This window comes from Terrapene carolina, unplaced genomic scaffold, assembly GCF_002925995.2.
Source record: "Terrapene carolina triunguis isolate 2854851 unplaced genomic scaffold, T_m_triunguis-2.0 Scaffold58, whole genome shotgun sequence".
NCBI classification, from domain to species: Eukaryota; Metazoa; Chordata; order Testudines; family Emydidae; genus Terrapene; species Terrapene triunguis.
In genome coordinates this window covers 837,114-858,701 of record NW_020664409.1, presented here as the reverse complement: position 1 = coordinate 858,701, position 21,588 = coordinate 837,114, and the positions used below count along the sequence as shown (strand labels likewise).

At 44.3% G+C, this 21,588-nt stretch overlaps 1 protein-coding gene and 1 long non-coding RNA gene across 2 annotated transcripts; both read left to right on the top strand.

The window, feature by feature from the left end:
- Positions 1-6,017: 6,017 nt before the first annotated feature.
- LOC112111378 (collagen alpha-1(XI) chain-like) lies at positions 6,018-17,818 on the top strand. The gene is made up of 13 exons (XM_029913915.1): positions 6,018-6,176; positions 9,255-9,308; positions 11,035-11,079; positions 13,207-13,260; positions 13,343-13,396; positions 13,913-13,966; positions 14,156-14,227; positions 14,318-14,353; positions 15,338-15,382; positions 15,485-15,517; positions 16,946-17,092; positions 17,700-17,744; positions 17,786-17,818. Exons 1-13 carry the CDS (start codon positions 6,018-6,020, stop codon positions 17,816-17,818), a joined length of 831 nt encoding a protein of 276 aa, XP_029769775.1.
- LOC112111377 lies at positions 17,819-21,015 on the top strand. Its single transcript, XR_002908483.1, has 3 exons — positions 17,819-17,876; positions 20,748-20,838; positions 20,939-21,015. It is a non-coding gene; the product is annotated as an uncharacterized LOC112111377 (long non-coding RNA).
- Positions 21,016-21,588: the final 573 nt, after the last annotated feature.

Genomic DNA, 21,588 nt, shown 5'->3' with positions numbered 1-21,588 from the left:
GAGTCAATTTGAGACCCTCCCGCCTCACCAGATTTCAGAGCCTGGGTGCCAACCTGAGCGGGAACACCTAAACTGCAATTTTTAGCCCCACAGCCCAAGCACAAGTCAATTGAGCTGGACTCTGAGACTCGGCACTGCGAGTTTTTCTTTGCAGTGTAGACATACCCAATGGCAGACTCCCATTCATTTAACTGGAGCCAGAATTTCATAAGTACTTGTACTACTTCTTGCCTTATTTGTGCCTGCCTTTGAATTGTGGTGTACATTTCAGTCACAGCTCTCTTGTGGGTGTAGATTTTGTAGGATCAGGTTGTTCCATGTCCCGACAGAGGCTGAGCCTTTTGGAAACCTGAGCCCTAAACTCTGTAGTATTTTCATTTATGAGTGTGATTCTAAAGCAAGCATGTATGCAAATTATTGTTTGCATTTTGGAGTCTGGCGCTGATTTCATTGGGTTTTTAGAAGATTCATAAAAAAGAGTTTAAAAATACTGCTGTTGTTATATGAATAGCACTGGGTGCTATTCATATAACAGACTCCGAACTTTCTGATTCATATTTTGGAGCCAAATCTCCCTCTGCTCAGTATAAAGCTCTGTGACATATGCTGCATTGTGCTGCTCTCACTGATCCCATCTCAAGCACTGCAACATGAAACCAAACCTCTACAGGATACCCAATTTGCCATTAAAATTATTATTTCTGCTTTATGGTCTTTAAAGTTATGGTACTGAGGGTGATCATGGGATAGTTCTTCCCTATGGACCTGACCCTGAGAAGTCCTGAGCACCCTCACTTCCCAGCAAATTCAATGGATGTTAGGGGTGTTCAGCATCTCTCATGTCTTATCCTCGGGAAATGTTTGTGCCTTTAATCTAAGATGTGCAAAAGGCTGGCATGTAGATGCTATGAAGACAACAGCCTTTTAAATGCTGCCGGAATAACAAATAATTATTATTTTATTTTTAAACTTTTTCCATCCTAGGGATTAGTCGCTTGTGACTCTCACTTTAGACATTGGGGCCAATATAAGAGCCATGTCTCATCATATTTGGATTTTGGTAAGCAAAGAGGCGTCACACAGTAGGGACTGTTAGCAGAGTGACCTTAGAATAATGCACAGAAATCCCAGGTAGGAACTAAGGAGAGTACCACCCGTCTATGTTTTTAAAATGTGGTCTCTGTCACTGATTGCAGCTGCCCTCACGCAATGCAACATTTCCTGTGCATTTTCATGTGCTTTGCTTTGCAGGGTGAAAAAGGTGATCAAGGTGCTCTAGGCTTCCCAGGATTTCAAGGAAGACAGGTAATTGGCCATTATTAATTTGATGAAGGGATGAGTGGACCTGGATGAGGGTAGCAAAGCAAAACATTCTTAAAACTGTAATCTCAGGGCCCAATCCAACTGCACTTAAGTCAAACATAGTCTTTCCATTGGCTTTCATGGGAGCTGGATTAGCTCTGTGTTAGGGCATTAGTGATTCTTTTGTTCCATTAGTTCCTAATAGGTCAAGCTCAAAATCAAAAACTTTGAACCTGATCCTGCCAGGTACTGAGACCCCCTCATCTACTATTGAAATTGCAGGAGTTGTTTAACTCGTCTCAGAATTGGGCCCATTACTTTGTTTCTTCTGGAAAATATGCTGCAGAACATCTACCAATATATTGTGAAATATTCTTACATGATTAACACTAAACTACTCCTTTCAAATAAATAAAGTACATCTTGTGGTGCTGTGATCCTTTTTTAATTCTATGTTGTTCTCTTGCTAAGTCACAAAATTCCATAATTCACAAATCCTCTCAGCTTCACTAATGAGAATGAGGGAGGTTCTTCTGCAACCCATTTTTTCCCACTATATCCTACATGTTAAGATAGTATCCTTCCTTTGTTTCTTTCCCTCTGTTCAGTACACAAGACCTTTCTGGGCAGATGTGGAAGAGCGTGTGTGAAATATTGATAGATCAGATCCTGGGTATAGCAAAGAAAGCTGTAGAAAAATAAGAGCATGCTATTTGTCTTTAGAAGTAAAGTCACACAGTGAAATATTTCCATAGGGATACAAAGGAGCAAAAGGCGCTCCTGGAAGAAGAGGTGATCCTGGACCAAGGGCAGGGCTGGCTCCAGGCACCAGCGCAGCAAGCAGGTGCTTGGGGCGGCGACCAACGTAAAGGGGCGGCACGTCCGGGTCTTCGGCGGCAAGTCCTTAGTCCCTCTAGGAGGGAAGGACCTGCCGCCGAATTGCTGCCGAAGGATGAAGCAGCGGCGGCGGCAGAGCTCCCGCCGAAGTGCCGCCAATCGCGGCTTTTTTTCCCCCCCAGCTGCTTGGGGCGGCAAAAACGCTGGAGCCGGCCCTGACCAAGGGTATGGCCCCTTCATTTATTTACTAGCTGGGGGCGGGCCAGGAAGCCTATCTGTTCATTGTTATTAATGACTAGTGAAGTGGCAGCCTGTTGTGCTGCCAGGCAAAGAGCTAGAGTTTGGGCCCCAAGTTTAGAGCCTGATTCAGCACGGTGCAAACATATGCATAATTTTAAGCACATGAGCAGCCTTGTTAATGTCCATGAGATTACTTATGGGCTTAGAGTTAAACAGATGTTTATGTACTTTGCTGACCCAGGCCTGTCCCTTGCTTCTAGGATTGACTTGCACTCGCATATATGCCTTATAAAAACGGCTCACTCTGTTCCCCCAAGTGGGAGGGAGCAACTCACACTGCTCTCTCAAATGTGTGTCCCCACCCTTATCCCCCCCCGTGACTAATGCTCAGAGTGGCATCACTAGGTTCCAGAAGGGGCCTGTCCTGGGGTCAGTCAGAGCGAGGTCACTGCAAAGCAGGGTTGCGGATGAGCGGGAGCAAAGTAGAGGGGAAAAAAACAACCTGAGGAATCTCAAGAGACCCTCCCTCCTTTTCAGCACATTCACCTTTGCCCGCACCCGGAGTTGGTACAGACGCATTATACAGCTTCATTCAAATAAGTTAAAATTCATTCCTGTGTAGAATGGCCCACACAAGACTTAGGAACCATTTATGCCCTTAAAACTGGATGTAACTGGGGTTTCTATATGGACAGGCCTTCTGCTGGGCCCTGTCTGGAGACCGTACATAAAGTCCCTGTTTAATTTTTAAAAAGAAATTGGTAGTGCCGTGGTTACAGGGCTAACCGCACGTGTGACACCCTCTCCGGTGACTGATGCCATCCGCTCAGGTGTCAGTGTGAACAGCTTCTCAGTCACAACTGCCCCCACCTCTGGACAGAAAGTGTCTTTTAAACTGGTTATAGTCCTTTTGAGTGCCTGGTCCCGAGCACTGGCAAATAAAGCTTTTTGACTTGGCTGTATTCTGGAGGTAGGACCTTCACAACTAGACGCTCAGGCATCGTCTCTTAACCAGCCTGAAGTGTTTACCAGGCAGTGGCTTATCTCAAGCCATTTTTGTCCTTTCCTGCTTGTGTTTTTTCCCAGCGGCCCCTATTAAACTCAATCAATACATTTGTACAACTAACGTCCAAATAACCAGATCAACGCACAGCATTCTTAAATTCTTACAAAGCAACCTCACTTCTGTGACAGATGGCTTGTACTATCTTGGGGTAGCAGGTGTTTTAAAGCTACATGTGGCAGAAGCAGCTTTGTTCTTCATTTAGGCACCAACATGGATCACATAAGAGTAATGTCAGCTTGAAAACTGGGTGCCAGTCTTGTGTACATTTATCTGTAATGCACTAGAGACTTGTAATTAAATATCTACGCAATGTTTGGTAGGGTGATCTAGGACCACCAGGTTCCGAAGGATCCTCTGGATATTCAGGAGCTATGGTAAGTAGGCAGAAAGTAAATCCAATGCATTTTTACATATGCTGTGTGAGGCATTGCAAGGGATGGGCAAGAGTTTGATTAGAATCATCTAAGTATAATAGATTCAGAATAAATACCGATCATTGTTTTCTTTTGACCTCTATCATTCATTAACTACTCGCTTATCATATGACAGAAACTGATTTGCATATTACCATATTTTTTAATGTCATTCTTATACAGTTCTGAAAAGTGAAAGTAATTTTAAAATTCTGGAAAAGCAAAACATGAAGGTACAAAACTATGCCGCTTTTTCTTCTTTCGAGGGTTAAATGAATAACATTGCATTACTCCCTCAGGGTTTCCTTGGTGAAACAGGTGAACTTGGCCCCCCAGGGAAAAAAGTAACATGAAAATATTCTGCTTTTATGCTAAACTTTGCTTGTTTTATTGTTAGCTTGTCCTCCCAGCCCCCTCATCCTTGTTTACCTGTCTTGTCCTACATCTAGATTGTAAACTGTCTGGAGAAAAGACTGTCTTTTGTTACTTGTTTGCTTAGGGCCTAGCATACTAGGGCCCTGATCCTTGAATGGGGTTCCTAGGCACAATAATAATCATCGATGATTTCTCATGGGAAAGGATCTGAGTACAGAAGAGAAAATGAGCCCATCTGTTAATTGTCAGAATGAGTGGTGTGTCAACAGCAGGACAGACCCTTTCTAAACAAAGAAGGTAACTTGTTTCTGGTCCTTCTCTGTCATAGGGTGAACCTGGTTTGCCTGGACCTCAGGGTGAATCTGGAATAGAAGGAGAAATTGTAAGTGATCAGTCTCTCTCTTTCTGTGCTTGTCACTGGAAGCTTCTAAATGCTGTAGAGAATCTGAAGCCAGAAGTAACAGCTGGTTTTGCATTTCAGAGGGATGCTGGTGGGAGTGGTGAGGATGGTGGCTCTGGTGATCCAGGAGAGATGGTATGAGATGGCAATTTATTGCAAGCAGTTCGTGTCTGTCAGGCTTTGTCTTTTTGCACTGTCTATATAAAGCTGAAAAATGAGGTCCAACAATGTGAATGCAGTAAATAACCATGTTCCCATGGCACCAGGTGTTCAATCATAACTTTTAGCTGTGTAATGTTAAGCCAACATTCAGTTCGGTCATCAATGTATTTTCTCTTTTGTCAGAATGACTCTCTTTTCATGTTTAAGTTCCTGTCTTCCCCTGTTTGAATTTATTTAAAAGCAACAATTAAAATCTAACACTTGTTCTTACTAGCCCAGGATTCTTTTGTTTTTCCCATTTTATCATAGAAATGTAGGGCTGGAAGGGACCTGAAGAGATCATCTAGTCCATCCCCACACATGAAGGCAGGAGTAACTCTACCTAGACCTTCCCTGACAGCTGTTTATCTAACTCTAACCTGTCTTTAAAACCTCCAATTACTCCTTGTCAACCTATTACAGAACTTAACTATCCTTATAGTTAGAAAGTTTTTTCTAATATCTAACCTAAATCTGTTTCTCTCTTTGTAACAGCCCTTAACATATGTCAAGACTAACATCAGGTCCCTCCTTATTCTTCTTGTCTCAAGAGTAAACAAACCCAGTTTTCTTAACCTTTCTTCATGTGTCATATTTTCAAAACTTTTATTGTTTTTGTTGCTCTCCTCTGGACTCTCTCCAATATGTCCGCATCTTCCTTAAGGTGTGGCACACAAAACTGGACACAATTCTCCACTGAGGCCTCCCCAATGCTGAATAGAGTGGAACAATTACCTCCTGTGTCTTATGTACGACATTCTTGTTGATACACCCCCAGAATGATATGAAGCTTTTACACACCTGCATCACATTGTTGACTCATTCACGTTGTGATCCACTACAACTCCCAGATCCTTTTCAGCAGTACCTCTGCCTACCTAGTTACTCTCCATTTTGTAGTTGTGCATTGGATTTTTCCTTCCTAAGTGTAGTACTTTGCCCTGGTCTTTATTGAATTTTATCATTTTCCGTTACTCTAATCTAGAATCACAGTAAGCAGTATCATGGCACTTGCTTGACTAGTGCGGGGGAAAACAACAGTCCTTAGTTCCTGGGATGCTAGTGTATCTTCGGTATAAGCAACAAGCTTGGGCTAAAATAGGGCTTTGGCTTGAATAGACCCCCAAATTCTATTCCCCTCAATTTACTGGGACTGTGATACATCTATAACTGGGACATAACTATGACAGGGCCACAGATGCCCAAAGGAGCTCACTATTCCAGGCCTCCTCCACAGAGCAACAAGAGCACCACACAGGAATGTCCCTGCTTGAAGAACCATTTTGTGTTCGCTGTGCTCAGAGAGCCTGAGTGCTTGGGAGCAGTGGCCCTGTGCTCTATGGTAAAGAATGACTCACCTCACTAAAGCCAGAAAACCTGATCTGAGCCTGCAATAAGCCTTTCCCAATTAGATTCTTTGATGCAAATAATGCATTCGTGGCCCACTACGTTTAAGCCAGAAATAGGGCAGAATAAAAACCTGGTACCAGATAATAATACTCATTGTGGCAGATCTTCAGTTGTCATAGCACCCTTGCCTTGTAACAGAACTCTGATGGCTTACGCCAGCTGAGGATCTGGCCTGTTAATACCAAGATGTATATGAGCTCTGGGTGAGTCAAGCTGCCCTGCTGCAATGTCATTCTCAAAAGTAGCATCCTCTGGAAGGCATGTCATAGCTTGAATTGACATCACAATGTTAGCCATTGCTGCATTATTTTCTGGATACTATATAGAAACAACCAAGATAAGTGTCTGAAGCAATTACTGTGGTACAATAGTGATGTGGTTAGCAAAATACTCACAGATCTAAGTATTATAGACTCATTATGGAAATTAGAGATGGAAAATACTTAAGCCCTGGTCTACACTGGGGGGGGATCGATCTAAGTTATGCAACTTCAGCTACGTGAATAACGTAGCTGAAGTTGACATACTTAGATCTACTTAGCGTGGTGTCTTCACCGCGGTGAGTCGACTGCTGCAGCTCCCCTGTCGACTCTGCCTGTGCCTCTTGCGGTGGTGGAGTACAGGAGTAGACGGGAGAGAGCTCGGGGATTAATTTATCGTGTCTAGACTAGATGCGATAAATCGATCCCTACTGGATAGATGGCTGCCCACCAATCCAGCAGGTAGTGTAGACATATCCTAAATCATGTAGCTCATCTCCCTACAGTACAATATACAGCACATTCATGCTGGTTTTATTCCAGTCTAGTTTTAACAAACTATGAACCTTCTATCACTTACACAGTCTTACACACCTCACTGTCAGGAAGTTTGCACTGATATTCAGCCTAAAAAGCTTCCCCCCCTTAATTTCAACACATTATTCTAAGGGCTCGTCTACAGAAAGTTAGAGCACGGTAAGACAAGGTGTGAATCAAGAGTACATTAGCTTGCCAATCACTAACCGGCTGTTACGGACCCTGCTATCATGCACTGTGCTCCGTGTTGTACTTTGACATGCTCATTTGGAAATCTGGATCAAATTTCAAATTTTATAGCTGGAGCCCATTTCTATCCATGAGTCAATTCCTCAAGTGCCCTAAGTGTTTCTGTTGCTCTTTGAACATCTCCATGTTTATACAACAAGCCACATTTCCCCAAACTCTTTCAAGCAACCTTTCTTTGAAGCACACTGTTCAAAAGACCTCTTCCCTTTCTTTACTTGATAGCTTTTTACAGCTGTTATTCCTACTTTAGAGAGTCCCATCTCCAAGCTACTATTTGCTCTATTTATTCTGCTCTCTTTTTTACTGAATGTGGCTGTAATCTGTGTGCACAGAATTATGACGTTACACAGACAAATTTCCACATGTTGAACAATGGCCATGTCTAACATGCTTCAGCAACTGTGTACAATCGCAATTATCTTTATCACCGAGGACTATATATGTTGATTCCTCAAAAAAAAACTCCAGACAAATTCAGCATGTAATATTACTTCGAATGAAGTGGTGTTTCCAAAACTGACTGCATGAAAATGTATTTTTAAAACCATACTAGATGCACTCATTGTTCATTGTTATTTTCCTTGTTTATATTAAAATGGCGAGACATTGGCTTTGTTTTGTTGTGGAGTAGGGTTCCCAAGGAAGACCAGGAAAACAAGGACCTCAGGGGCCTGAGGGACCCAAGGTAATTCCACACCATGTTGCTGTAGGAAAACCCAAACAACTCCAACTAGCCATGAATATATTAGACTTAAAATATCATTTAAAAAAAAGAGGGGAGCAAAGATAACTCCCTACAATGGTTAAAGGCTGGATTAGGAGGGAGCAAAACCCTCATGAAACCCCTGCACTGACTATCTGGACATTGGATCTCAGTGCACTGGGATAAACAGCTAATTTCTGGAGGTGGATGCAGTGTAGTTGCAGCCATATCGGTCCCAGGATATTAGAGAGACAAGGTGGGTGAGGTAATATCTTTTATTGGAGACAAGCTTTTACAGAGCTCTTCTTCGGGTCTGGGAAAGGTACTCCCAATCTCACAGCAAAATGCGAGGTGGAACCGATTGTTTAGCAGAAGTAGTTAGCACATATTGTAAGAGACCATTCAAGGCAGAGGATGGCAGGGAGTGGGTGGACAGTGCCAGGGAATGAGCAGGGTTTTTGCTCCCCCCGCCTCCTCACTTGCCAGACTAGCTGAGCCAGTGTGTGGGGGAAAGGGAATATAATAATTTACGGCTGGTATAATCCCTGGGAGCAAGGAGGAAGCAGAGGAGGAATTGGGACCCAGAGATGTGTCTGAGTTACAATATTTCCCAGGCTGCTCCTGAGTGGTACTGTTTATGCACCACCCTTAGCTCAGAGCTGTGCCTATGGCTATAAATCTTTTCCCAATGTGATATGTGAACATCACTGAAAAGGAAAAGAGCCAGATTGTGCTTTTAAGCCATTGCCCAAGGTGTGTATGGAGGAGGTCTCTGGAGGATACATACTGCAGTGAGGGCCTCTGGAGGAAGTGTAACTGATTTATCCAGAATTCCTCCATGTAGAAGCAGCTCTGCCACCCAACTGTAGTATCCACTAGTCCATGTGGTCAGAGTGAACCAGCTACACAGAACTGCAGACTTTACATGACTGTGTATTCCCTTCTACTGTATATTGTGCAGTTTAATATATTTTAGAAAACACCACATGTTAACATTTCTGCCCCGAGAATCATTAACTAACATGTGGCTTCAACTGTGTTTGGACCCAAAATGGAGGTTTTCATGGGTCCAATTTTAATTTATCCTTGGCTATTTCATTTCCACACTATGCTGGTTACCAGTTTGAGAGATGATCATGACTTGGAACTCAGAGAGAGGAATTCTTTGAAGAATGGAGTTGGAGGATTTAGGGATAGAAGTTTAGTTTAGTAAAGAACAATAAAATGAACAGGAATAACAGCTGTCAAATCTCTATTCCAGGGCTTTGCTGGTGCCAAAGGAAACAAAGGAGATATCGGAGAACAAGGATATAGGGTAAATCTACCAAACCATGTCTTGTGTCTCTATCAGAGCGGAGGGTAAGGGCCTGATCACAAAATTTCTCAGTGCACGTAAGTCCATTAAGGTCACTAGGAGTTTTATGCACAGAGGTCTTGCAGAACTGAATCCTAATGTAGTAGTGTAGACTTAGCTCATACAGAGCCTGATTGTTTGGAACCCATATTTGCATTGGTGAACCCTCACACAAGTAGTCCCATTTAAATCAGCAAGACTGCTGGCAATGAGAATGTGCTCATTAAGGGATAGCCCACAATGGGTACTACATCTGCCAAGTAGTACTTCTGCAACCAGACTTCAAATACAGGGACAGAGTCTCCTACTTTTACTCACCTAGTGTAATACCTTACTCCAGAAGTAGTCCTGTTGATTTCAATGGAACTACTCAAGGAGTAAGGTACCACTAAAGATAAGAGTGACCGAATTTGGCCCAGAGAAGTGTTACCATTACTAGAAGTGGTAGGCTGAGCCCATAGAACTGACCTATGTATTAGTTCCCAAGTGTTGTCTACTATTTAAAGTTGTTACTCCCTCAAAAATGAAAAGGGAATTCAGATCAAAAATGTCTTGAAGCAACCAAACAATCTCTCCTAAACAGCAGAGGGCAGGTTTCTGACTTAGGTCTGCATGATAGACAGACGTGTGCTCAGCCATCCCATGTGAGGTTTTCATGTCATTATCTACATATAACAGGGTTCACTCACCACTGGGGTGCCCCCTTGTGGCTGGGTCAGGGGGTCAGCTCTCATCCAGTCTAGTGCCCCCTTCCATCGCGTGCTCCATGGCCCCTCTTGCTCTCTAGGACTCACAGTGCTTTCCTTGTGACTCAGCCCACCAGCCAGGTCATTATATAATTTTACCCCTTCTGGGGTATCAAAGTCCCTCAGAACCAACTGTCCATATACTGTCCCTGACAGTCCTCTTTGCCAACTCCCAGTCTGTACCACTTCCCCAGTGGCTGATAGGGGAACTTAGCCCCACCCACTACCCTGGCTTCCAGCCCAGGAACCCTACCATCAGCAGACAAGGTCTTCACAGTCTCAACCCTTGCAGCATTTTCCCTGGGCTTCTTCCTACTTGGCCTTCTACAGGCTTTCTTCCCCTCAACTACTCTGGGTAAACCTTTCCCACAGAGATAGGATCTCAGGGTTGTTATTGCCACCTGGCTTTATTCCTATCCACTTCTCTGTGCTTAGCGAGTGACTGTAGACTCTCCCTACAGCTTTATTCAGCTTGCAGTCTTTTTATACTAACCAGCCTGCTTCTGCCCAGCTGGGCTTCATGTTGAGTTAAGCATGGGTCTCCTTCCAGGTGCAGCCAGATACCCTAATTGGCCCTTCAGGCCCACAGTAATCCTTTCAGGGCTGTGTGGGGTGCATACCCTATCACACTGCTGTAAGTTTTTAATTCTTTACTTAAAATGACTACAAAGAGCTGCCATTCAGAAAGGATTCTTCTTATAAAAGAATCAAAATGTAATGGAATTGTTGTTATTATTAAAGGAAATTACACCTGACTGTATGTTTTGCAAGAAGCCGACTGCAGGGTCTATATCTGATCTGAAGCAATGACTGATTGGAGGTGAAGGCTCTAATGCCTGTCAATCAAAGAATCATGATCTTACTGATGTCTTTCACTTTACATAACATAAATGTTTGGATAACTATTATATGACCATTCCTTTATTTTTCCTTCCACTCAGGGTTATCCAGGAGCCCCCGGAGAGACCGGAGAAGATGGGCCAAAGGTATAAAGAGGGTCAATTTTGCCTGGATTAAGTGCTTGATACTGTACTGCAGAAGTCAATGGGAGTTTTGCCATTGCTGTCAGTGAGCACAGGACCAGATACTAACTGAATACCTATGCTGTCAAGGTTCCTTCCCCACTCTGAACTTTAGGGTACAGAGGTGGGGACCTGCATGAAAACTTCTAAACTTAACTACCAGCTTAGATCTGCTTTTGCTGCCACCACCCAAATGATTTATGAGTTATTTGGGAAACTCTGTCTTCCCCCCCAAAACCTTTCCCTCCCTGGGTAGCCTTGAGAGACTCCTCCACCAATTCCCTGGTGAACACCGATCCAAACCCCTTGGATCTTAAAACAAGGAGGAATTAATCACACACCCCCCTCCCCTTTCCCCCCACCAATTCCTGGTGAGTCCAGCTCCAATCCCCTTGGATCTTAAAACAAGGAAAAATCAATCAGGTTCTTAAAAAGAAAGCTTTTAATTAAAGAAAGAAAGGTAAAAATCATCTCTGTAAAATCAGGATGGAAATAACTTTACAGGGTAATCAAATTCAAAGAGCCCAGAGGAACCCCCTCTAGCCTTAGGTTCAAAGTTACAGCAAACAGAGGTAAACCCTCTAGCAAAAGGAACATTTACAAGTTGAGAAAACAAAGATAAACCTAACATGCCTTGCCTGGCTGTTACTTACAAGTTTGAAATATGAGAGACTTGTTCAGAAAGATTTGGAGAGCATGGATTGATGTCTGGTCCCTCTTAGTCCCAAGAGCGAACAACCCCCAAAACAAAGAGCACAAACAAAAGCCTTCCCCCCACCAAGATTTGAAAGTATCTTGTCCCCTTATTGGTCCTTTGGGTCAGGTGTCAGCCAGGTTACCTGAGCTTCTTAACCCTTTACAGGTAAAAGGATTTTGGTGTCTCTGGCCAGGAGGGATTATAGTATTGTACACAGGAGGGCTGTTACCCTTCCCTTTATAGTTATGACATATGCATTAAAAAGTTTGAACAGTAAAGAAGGTACAGGATTTTAGGAATGCATCGTGCAAATGGTTTATTGTCCCCTGTTGGAGGGATGCACATTTTGGAAGCCACCAGTAGCTTACCTACAAAACATTACTTTATTCCTACTACCAAAATGATTTCACTCTATGTTATTCTTTAGCTATATTATTTCAAACTATGTATGAACTTCCCCAACTACACTGTCATTATTTGTTGAAATGTTAGCAAACCTTTCCTTTTCTGGATGAGCTGGAAGAACACAGGGAATGTAACAAGTCCACTCTCCTTGGAATGGGCATGGAAACTCAGTTACTCTCTCGACTTCGGAGATGGTCACACCGAAATCAGGGCATTATATGGATACCTGAACGTCTAATGCCCATGTTGTGCCTGTTCTGCGGTTTGATAAAAGCCTACAGGGCTGTCAAGCAAGACTCTTTCATGAGCACTAAATTCATTCAAACATACAAACAAAACCAGAAAACTAGATCTTCTGTAATAGTGTTCAGAAGACTAATGGGGCTTAACCCCCATCACCTACAAGAGCCCCAATTAGTCATGCTCCTCACCTGGGGGTGATTAACTAATTCCCTCCTGGCTAGAGGATTTATAATCTGACTGAGGCAGTTCACTTAGAGAGAGGGACTGCAGAGGATGTAAGTCTCTCTGGTAGGGAGAAGCTCTGGGATAGGGTTTAACAGACAGGAAATAACAGAGGACACTGAAGGAATGAGTTAGACTCCTGCAGGGGTAGCCCTGAGGTAGAGACAACAAGGGAACTACAGTGAAGCCTGAGCGTGGTGGAAGGATTATTAGTTTGAAGGTTTGTTTGGACTTTTATTTGGACTTGTTCATGCTACTTCAGAAGAATTGTATGTGACTTGGCTAGTGGGCCAAGCCACAGAACACTCAAAGGAAGAATCGGGAGAAGATGCAGGCAGTAAAAGGCCATTGAAGGTCCAAGAGAGAGCCCAATGTGGGCGGGGGAGGGGGGAGTGGAGGGAGAGAAAAGGATGCTGTGCAATGCTGCAGCTGGAGATGAGGGGAACCCATGAGGTGAGGAAGTGCTTATAGGGAGTTATGAGGTGGTGTTGCTATTTTGATTATATTAATATTATAATTTTCAGGGCAATGAAGGATCTCCAGGAATACCAGGCAGTGATGGCATTCCAGGAAGGGATGTAAGATCTAGTTCATAATGCTCAATGAATCCCTTTTCAGGCAATAAAGCCATATCCTAAGAGAGATTCCATTGTCTCCTAGGGTCCTCTAGGAATACCAGGATTAGAAGGCGAGATTGGACTCATGGGACCAAAGGTAAAAAACAACTTGATAATTAAATGACAACAAGAAAGCCATGAGTCCATCATTTACAAATGGTCTCGAAATTATGAAGTGAAGATGACAGCAAAAAAAAAAAGAGGCTCAATCCTCCATCACTACAAGTTCCCACGCTGTCCGAACTCACAGATGAAAGCTTGTTGAAGCAAAATGACGCTGCAGGCTCAGTAGAGTGTGGTTACATGAATGACATTAATGTTATTGACCAACCTAGCAGTGTTCCAAGCTCTAGCTTTCCTATTGGTTTTGTTCTCTGTTTTATAAAAAAAAAAAAAAAAAAAAAAAGCATTATCGTTGAGAAAAATAAGGGTTACTAGTTTTCTTCACCACTAGAAAAAAGCTCCCATGTTTTGCAACATGGGTAAATTAAAAGCCCTCTTTTGGAAAGGATCATCTGAACTGCGGGATAAAGGGTACTAAACTAGATCAAAGTCTGTCATCAATTCTCCTTTGAAAAAAGTAATTGAAAGAGGCTTTCAACTGTCTTTGCAGGGAGATAAAGGCGAGCGAGGTCCAAGAGGCCCACCTGGAAGGCCAGGTTCCATGGTAAGGTATATGCTAAAGTATGACTGTGCATCCCCAAGAGCTGCCCTATTCCTAAAACAACATATGAAAAAAATCCTTCTCTAAGCAGATGTGCTCCTTTTGGGTTCAGTCAGGCCTAGGAGGTGCATCACTACAAAGCATAAGAGAACTTGTGGAAAGCTGGTCAGGATTTTTCTCTTTTCCATACAGGGCGCCAAAGGTGAAATGGGGGATCCTGGCCTACCAGGTAACCCTGGCCCTAAGGGAATAAAAGGCCAAAAGGTAAAGTCGCATGTTAAAGGTGAATAAGTAAAATGGTCACTTCAGTCTTCTCTGTGAGTCATGTGAGTCCCTCTCCTGTCTTTCCCACAGGGGGCTCAAGGTGAGACTGGAGATGACGGCCCAAAGGTATGGCTTGTTATTTGCTTTTGAAATACATACTTGGGAAAGGAGATTATACATCTCCTATTGAGCTGCACTGTAATGACTTTATAATGGGACTGGTGTGCATCTCTGGCTTATGAATGGGATTTACCACACACACACCTTCCTGAGTGCTCCAAGAATGAGTGATTTCAGCTGCGATTTGGATGGTCATGGAGCTTATGGCTAAGAGGCTCTGGGGAATGACTCAGATGTTCTTATATTCTCCACAAACCTGACTCGCATATTTAAAACCATCATGCTGCTTCTGCTGCCACACAGCAGGTCAGAGTTCACATCCCAGCCTTGGGTCTGTATTCCTTGAGACAGGAAGGAATGGAAGGAAGTACTGTGGAGGCACTAAACTCAGTCATTGGAGAGGAGGGACATTTTGTGTCACACCTGACTATCCTCTGTGGCCAATGAAGGAGCAGTACTGATGGACTCTGACGGGATCTGTGTTGAGCCCTTCTTGGGGGCAAGAAGGGTTGTCATGACACAGGCTCCTAACGTTGGGGGGGTGATAGTGGAGAACAATGTGTTTTATCCACGGATCTCAAATAACTTTAACAAATAATTAATACCCCTACACTGCTGTGTGATAGGAATTCCCAGTGTACAGGTGAGGAAAATGAGAAACAGAGAGGTTGTACCTTTCCCTAGCCCACATAGCAAGGTTGTGGCAGAACAATGAACAGGGCACAGGAGTCCTGATTCCCAGTCCCCTTTTGCCCTCTAACCACTAGATCATATGTCCTACGAGAGTCACGGTTCTTTCCTAGCACTCCTTCCAGGGCAGGCAGTGACGAACACCTTCCCCACCCCCAGCGCACATACAGGACTTAGCCTAAGGGTTCAGTCGGGTTAGTGTTTTAGTCAGAGGGCGCAGGAAATGCAAACAATGAACACATTAGAGAAAGATTTCCTGAGAGACTGTGAAAAGCTATAAACTGTATTCCTCCTTTACAGGGTGATGTGGGAAGAAAAGGAAGCCGTGGGGATGCTGGACCCCAGGTACAGCCCATGGCCTTTGAAATTAAAGATGTCTAAGTACTTGGTGAATGCTGAGCTCCATAAACCTAAATTTTTAACCTATTTTCAATTACTCTCTGACAGGGTGATGATGGAGACAGAGGAGACAAAGGACAAGTATGTTTGTTTGTCCATTGTGGCTATGTAGAGTCACAAGGAAATATCTATCTTGCTTCCAATGCTAGGTCCAAACCCTTTCCCCCACTCCACTGGCATGGAGAGTTCTTATCCAGGGAGTCCCTCTGCTACAGAAGGGTGGGGGGCAGGATTAGGAGAGCTCATGGATGGACCTGCACACCACACAGGCCATGTAGCTCTGCCCCACACCCCACACATGTGTTTGGAGTGGGCTGTGAGTAGCATGAGCCAAGACAGGTGGGCTCCATGACTTTGTTGACTTCTGAGCAGCACACCAACCATCCAGGTTCCTGCAGCCCTGAGATTGCAGCAGCAGCAGCCACAGAGCATCGAGGTTGCTGCTCACAAACTGGGCAGGTTGTTCCTTCACAACTGAGCAGCCACAGTGAAGCCCAGTTACTCATGCTGTGTGCTGGGTAGAAGATTTTTCCCCTTCAGGAGAGCAACGTAGAGTGTGAACCTTCATTAGAACCAGCTGATTACAACTTCAACCCCCTACTTAAAACTCGCCCCGAACTGGCTTGTTCTCTATATATTTAGAGAGGCTTTCCTGCCTGTCTCTGGAATTAGAAAATAGACTCAGGCACTGGTTGAGTGATACCAAGTTCTGTGAACATTCAAGTAGGTGGAGTCTGTTGGACAGGGAGGGGGAGATGCATAAAGGCCAGAGAAGTGGGGGCTGTTGGAATGTCCAGGGGGTTGGTGTTTCTCGTATTCTGATAAGTTTTGGCTCACCAAGACCAGTGAAAGCTTATCTGAAATGAACCATCTCCTATGAAAACCCTTCCTTTGAGAGTCAGAAAGGCCATACAGGATGAATAAATGTGTCCACAAAGAATTAATGCGTGTGCCATGCAGCAAAACTCCTCTAATGGTAAGCCACCATGGTGCATATAATTGATAAAGAAATTGAATGGCTGAACTGAATGGAATATGCTGCTCGACCTTCCCAGATGCTCAAAACCTCACACAGCAGAAAAGACCTGGATTAGGTATTGGCGGTCCAGGATGTCCAAAGCTAACTATTAATGGTCAGAGTTTAAGCAGTCTCTCTCTCCTGCATGCTGGGGGAGGGTGACATTAAGATTTGGGGCTATCCAGCACAGCCTCCCAGAGCTTCTGGGCAAATGATGTTCTATCACAGCCCGACAGGAACCTAAAATCATTCTCTCTTATAATGCTCACCCTGCAAGGTATAGGGTTAGGTAGAATGAAAAGGATCTGCACAAACACCAAGGAGAAGTAAGAATTGTGCTGCATGAGCTCAGGTATGATGGTGATGGGTACGTTTAGACTGACAGAGCTGGACAGAGGGAGGAAGGTAGATGAAGGAACATGGGCGCCTCTTTGTTCATGCTTATTGCTATTTTTCTCCCTTCAAACTTTTCCTTTCACCTCCTCCCATAGCAAGGAGAACGTGGCTTTCCTGGCCCTGCTGGTCCAAAGGGACAAAGAGGTGTCCCTGGATTACCTGGTCCAAGAGGCTTCCCTGGCCCCACTGGAGAGGATGGAGCAACTGGGCCCCCTGGATCTCCAGGGTCTCGGGGACCTGAAGTATGTTCCAGCTCCTTCTTTTTCTTTGCATTTTCCTTATTTGGTTATTGGAGTGCTGGTTGTTTTGCTTGTGAATATCAGCATATTCTCTCTCTTCTGCTGCTTATAGAGCTTTAGGGACAGCTGTTGAATATGCACTCCCCTTATTTCTCAGTCATTGCACAAAATGTATTGTGTAAACATTACAGAAACTAATCCTGGGGGGGCAGTAATGGGATAAAGAGCCTTTGATCTTTAGGTCACTAGTTCAAATCCAGCTCAGACTGGTGGGTACTGAAAGTTTTTTCTATGTGAAGGCTATATGAGTTTGTCTATCAAAGTTTAGTTTTGCTTGGAGACACATCACAAATCATCCTCAGAGTTGGCACAAATTGATGTCTTTGCGGTTCTCTAATCGATGAGAAAGTACAATACTATGTGACTTAGGTGACCTATCGCACACGGAGAACAGTTCAATTGAACAGTTCATGAACAACCCATAGGTGGTAAATTGTTCATCCAAACTATTCGATGAATGTATACAGCCTAATGAATACCCTTGGGAGATACACCGACAAAATACCAATTCTATTTCTGTTGCGTTTATAAATTCGTACTTTCATCCTAGGGTCCAGGGCTGCCTGAGGAGCAGGTGTATGAACTGTGTCGTAATGTGGTTATAGCTCAGATAGCCCAATATGCACCTGCTATCAGATACAAATGTGCCAGCGCCTGTCCTACTGCTAACATGACACTAATTGGCCCCCCAGGGCCTCGTGGAATGGCAGGACCACCAGGGAAAAAGGTGAGAACTTGCTATGATACTGATAGTGTGCATGTGAATATTGTGACAAGATGGCCAATGTTCATATGGTGAGGCCCCGGCTTTTCTTGGGGGGGGGGGCCTAAGATGCCTCCCCTTCCCCCTGCTCTTGGGCACTGAGGACCCCACTAGTAGCCTGGGAAGATGGTAGAGGAGGGAAGCGGGGAAGGGGTCTGGGTTTGCTCCTCGCTCTGAGTCCCAGCCCCTCTCAACCCCTGCGGGTTTCTTACCCTCTTCCCCCTTGGTTGGGTTACCCTCAGTCCTTAGACACTGTGGGAGGGAGTCGCCCTGCCAGGCAGGGTCTCCCTTACTTCGGTTGTCTGAGCTTTCAAATTGCACAACGCACCTCCAAGCTCCAGTCCACTCTCCTTCCTCCTCCTCCCTGACTGCCTGAAGCAGTGAGTTTTATTAGGTTCCTGGCAGGGCCTTAATTGACCCCAGGTGCTCCAATTAACCGGTAGCAACCCTCCCTAGTCTACAGAGAACCCTGCCTTAATTAGCCCAGGGTTTATATATTTCCCCTCTACCACTCTCCCACTGCTCCCTGGCTCTCCTGTATCACAATATGTCTGCAGGCATCAGTGGAAGTATGGCCATTCACTTCAGTGGGGCCAAGATTTCAACCAGAGTGTGTATGTACACTCTGTGTCAGGTCCTTCTTTGTTTGTTTGTACCCCGGTGTCATGATTGACTGTGAAATAAAACAGTGTGTGCTCTTCCCTTCAGATCACACACACCAGGTATTTGTCCATGTCAGTCATTACTTGTATGACATCTAATGTGGATGCCTGATAAGCATTGGTACCAGCAGAAACTGCCAGCCAAGAAATCAGTCTGGCACTCACCCCTCACCCATTGTTCCACAGCGATACCCTGTGCTCCCTAAGCTCTCCACAAAATGTACTCATAAATGTATTTCAAAACAAGTGAGGATCAGAGCAAAAAGCCCTTTAGCTGAGAATGCCACCGTCAAGGCAGACTGCAAGAAGACAGTAATAAAAGTGCTTCTGCAGTACCCTGCTGGTTAACCAGAAGCCAAACACAATCCCCTCTGGGCATTCCAGCCCTTGGCTCCCACCCAGACAACGGAAAACCCATTTCACCATATGTGAGGTTCTTTCTAATCCCAAAGGACAAGACACATTGCGCCACCAGGTCAATATGAATCTCAGATCTTACCCAAATAGCATGCTATCAGCCAAGCCTCAGTAAGATAACTAAAGATTTATTAATAAAAGGGAAAAAAAGAGAAAGTTATAAATGGTTAAGGAATCATATACATACAAGTGATTGCAAAGACCTTATATCAGGTTTGTGATAGAATAAACTGCTGGTTTGCAAAAGTCTCTGTGGAATCACCCAAACAGATTGGAGGTCATCAATCCTTGTTTAAAGCTCCCTTGTTAGAAATCCAGTCCAGAGAAATGAAGCAGGGATGAAAGTAACTCAAAGGACTTACCAGTACGCCGGAGTCCTGAGTAGGGGCGTGGCCTCAACCAGAAGAGACGGGGCCTTTTAAGATTTAAAGGCCCTGGGGCTCCAGCTGTGGCTGGGAGCCCCAGGGCCTTTAAATCACCCCAGAGCTACAAGCTGCAGAGGCAGCTGGGAGCCCTGGGGCTCAGGGGTGAATTAAAGGGCCCGGGGCTCCGGCCGCCACAGAGCTCTGTCTGCCAGAGCTCCGGCGGGGATTTAAAGGGCTCGGGGCTCCCCGCAGTGGCAGGAGCACCAGGCTGTTTAAATCACTGCCGCAGAAGCCGGTGCAGTCCGGCATGGCGTACTGGCTCTTGCCGGTATGCCGGACCGGACCATACCGGCTTACTTTCACCTCTGAAATGAAGACAAAATGGGGATGTTTCAGGGGTCTTTTATATCCTCTGCCATGTGCATGGGAAAGTTACAGTCCCAAACAAAGCCCACAGTCCCTGTTTGTGGAAAGTTACTGGACCAAGATGGAGTCCAGGGTCACATGAGCATATCACATGTCCTTACCTGTCTTTCTGCATCACAGGGGGTGGTCACAGGTTCCTTGATGTCTGAGGCAGGAGGACCTACTGGGCAGGATGAGTTTTCTCTATGGCCCATTGTGAGAGCTGAATGTCCTTGATGGGCCAACACATAACTGTCTAGACTTGATGTAAATCTATTTGAGAGGTTTCACCCAGGAACAAACACATTTGAGATCCAAATACATAGCCAGTGTTCATAACGTCATATACAGAGATGATACATGGATTTAACCAAGATAATCATACTCAACAGATTGTAACTTTTCCATTGACACCTTACATGATGCACTTTGTATAAGATGAATGGAAATTGAGTAACAGTGATATAAATGGTCACCTTTCTTATACACAACATCACAGCATGGCACCCTGAAGAGCCTTGAATAAGAAGAAATGGCAACAGCTGGAATAAGTTTGCACTCTGCCTTCAGTTCCCAGCAGTGCTTTTCTAGCTGACTGGAGCAGAGCTGATACAGAGCATAAGCATACTCAGCTCAGGGCTGGACCTGGACAATTTGATCCTGAATTTCTATGGTGAGGCCTGGAGAAGTCCATTAAGAATGATCGTAGGAGAGTGGGGTAGGAAAAATGTAGAATCAATTATTTGGTAGTTCTGGTTAGGTCCAGACTGGACATACAATGAGAGCAGAGTTTCTCATTACATCTCAGTGCTTCTGCTTTCAGGTGAAATTCTGAAGTCCTGAGATTCCTTGGCCTGCTTGTTTTCATTTTCTTAGAGATAGAAAATGAAAACAGGTATCTCAAAATTGCCATTTTTTTTCCTGATGATGGCAAACACCCTGGTTTGTGCCTTTAAAAATTAAAACCACATATATCATCTTAATAGGGAAAAACAGGTCTTGATGGATTTAAAGGTGAGCCTGGTCCAAGAGGACCTATTGGATTTCCTGGAGCCAAAGGATCAGCTGGGGAACCAGGTAGGGACACGCGTACGCCTAGATTAATTCATAAGCAATGTTCCTCTGCAGCCAAATCCAGTGCACACGCTGGTTTCTTTATGTGCTTTGTGCCATGTAGGAGACAGAGGCCAGAAAGGTGAGAGAGGAGATTCGGGCATGGGACTCCCTGGCCCAGATGGACCTCAAGGCTTTAGAGGTAAAGAGAATTTCAAGGGATGTTTTATCTGAGGTTTTAACTTCCTTGCTCTATATTTTTCAGTTATTCGCCATAAAACTGTCTATAGACTCAGTTATGAAACATATACGTGCAACTTATTTAATAAAGTTATTTTTTGTACAATGATTGCCACTGAAATATTTACAGCTCTCCGTGAAAATACTTAACTTTGTTCGTGAGCTTCACAGTTTTCCTACATAATCTCTATTTTAAGTATGGGGGAGGCCGTGCTGCTATTTTGATCACTGTGCAAACCTGCAAAGATTTTAATGGCACCTGATGTGTACACTGACAGTGGTGTGTATCAGCAGGATGTTTGTAAAAGAAATGTTGAGAGAGAGTGACTGGTTGGGAATTCAAAGAAAGGGTCGCAGAGAGGACCCCCACTATTTTCTCCTGACCTTGCTGGAAGAAATCAGATTTCTTACCCCTGAAATGGTGTGCTAATAATACTGGAATAGCTAATGCTAGATCTGGCTGGAGGATGACACTTCCATTTCACAACAACTTCCCATGTTTCAGAATTTGTTTTCATTCTTCACTGGAACAAA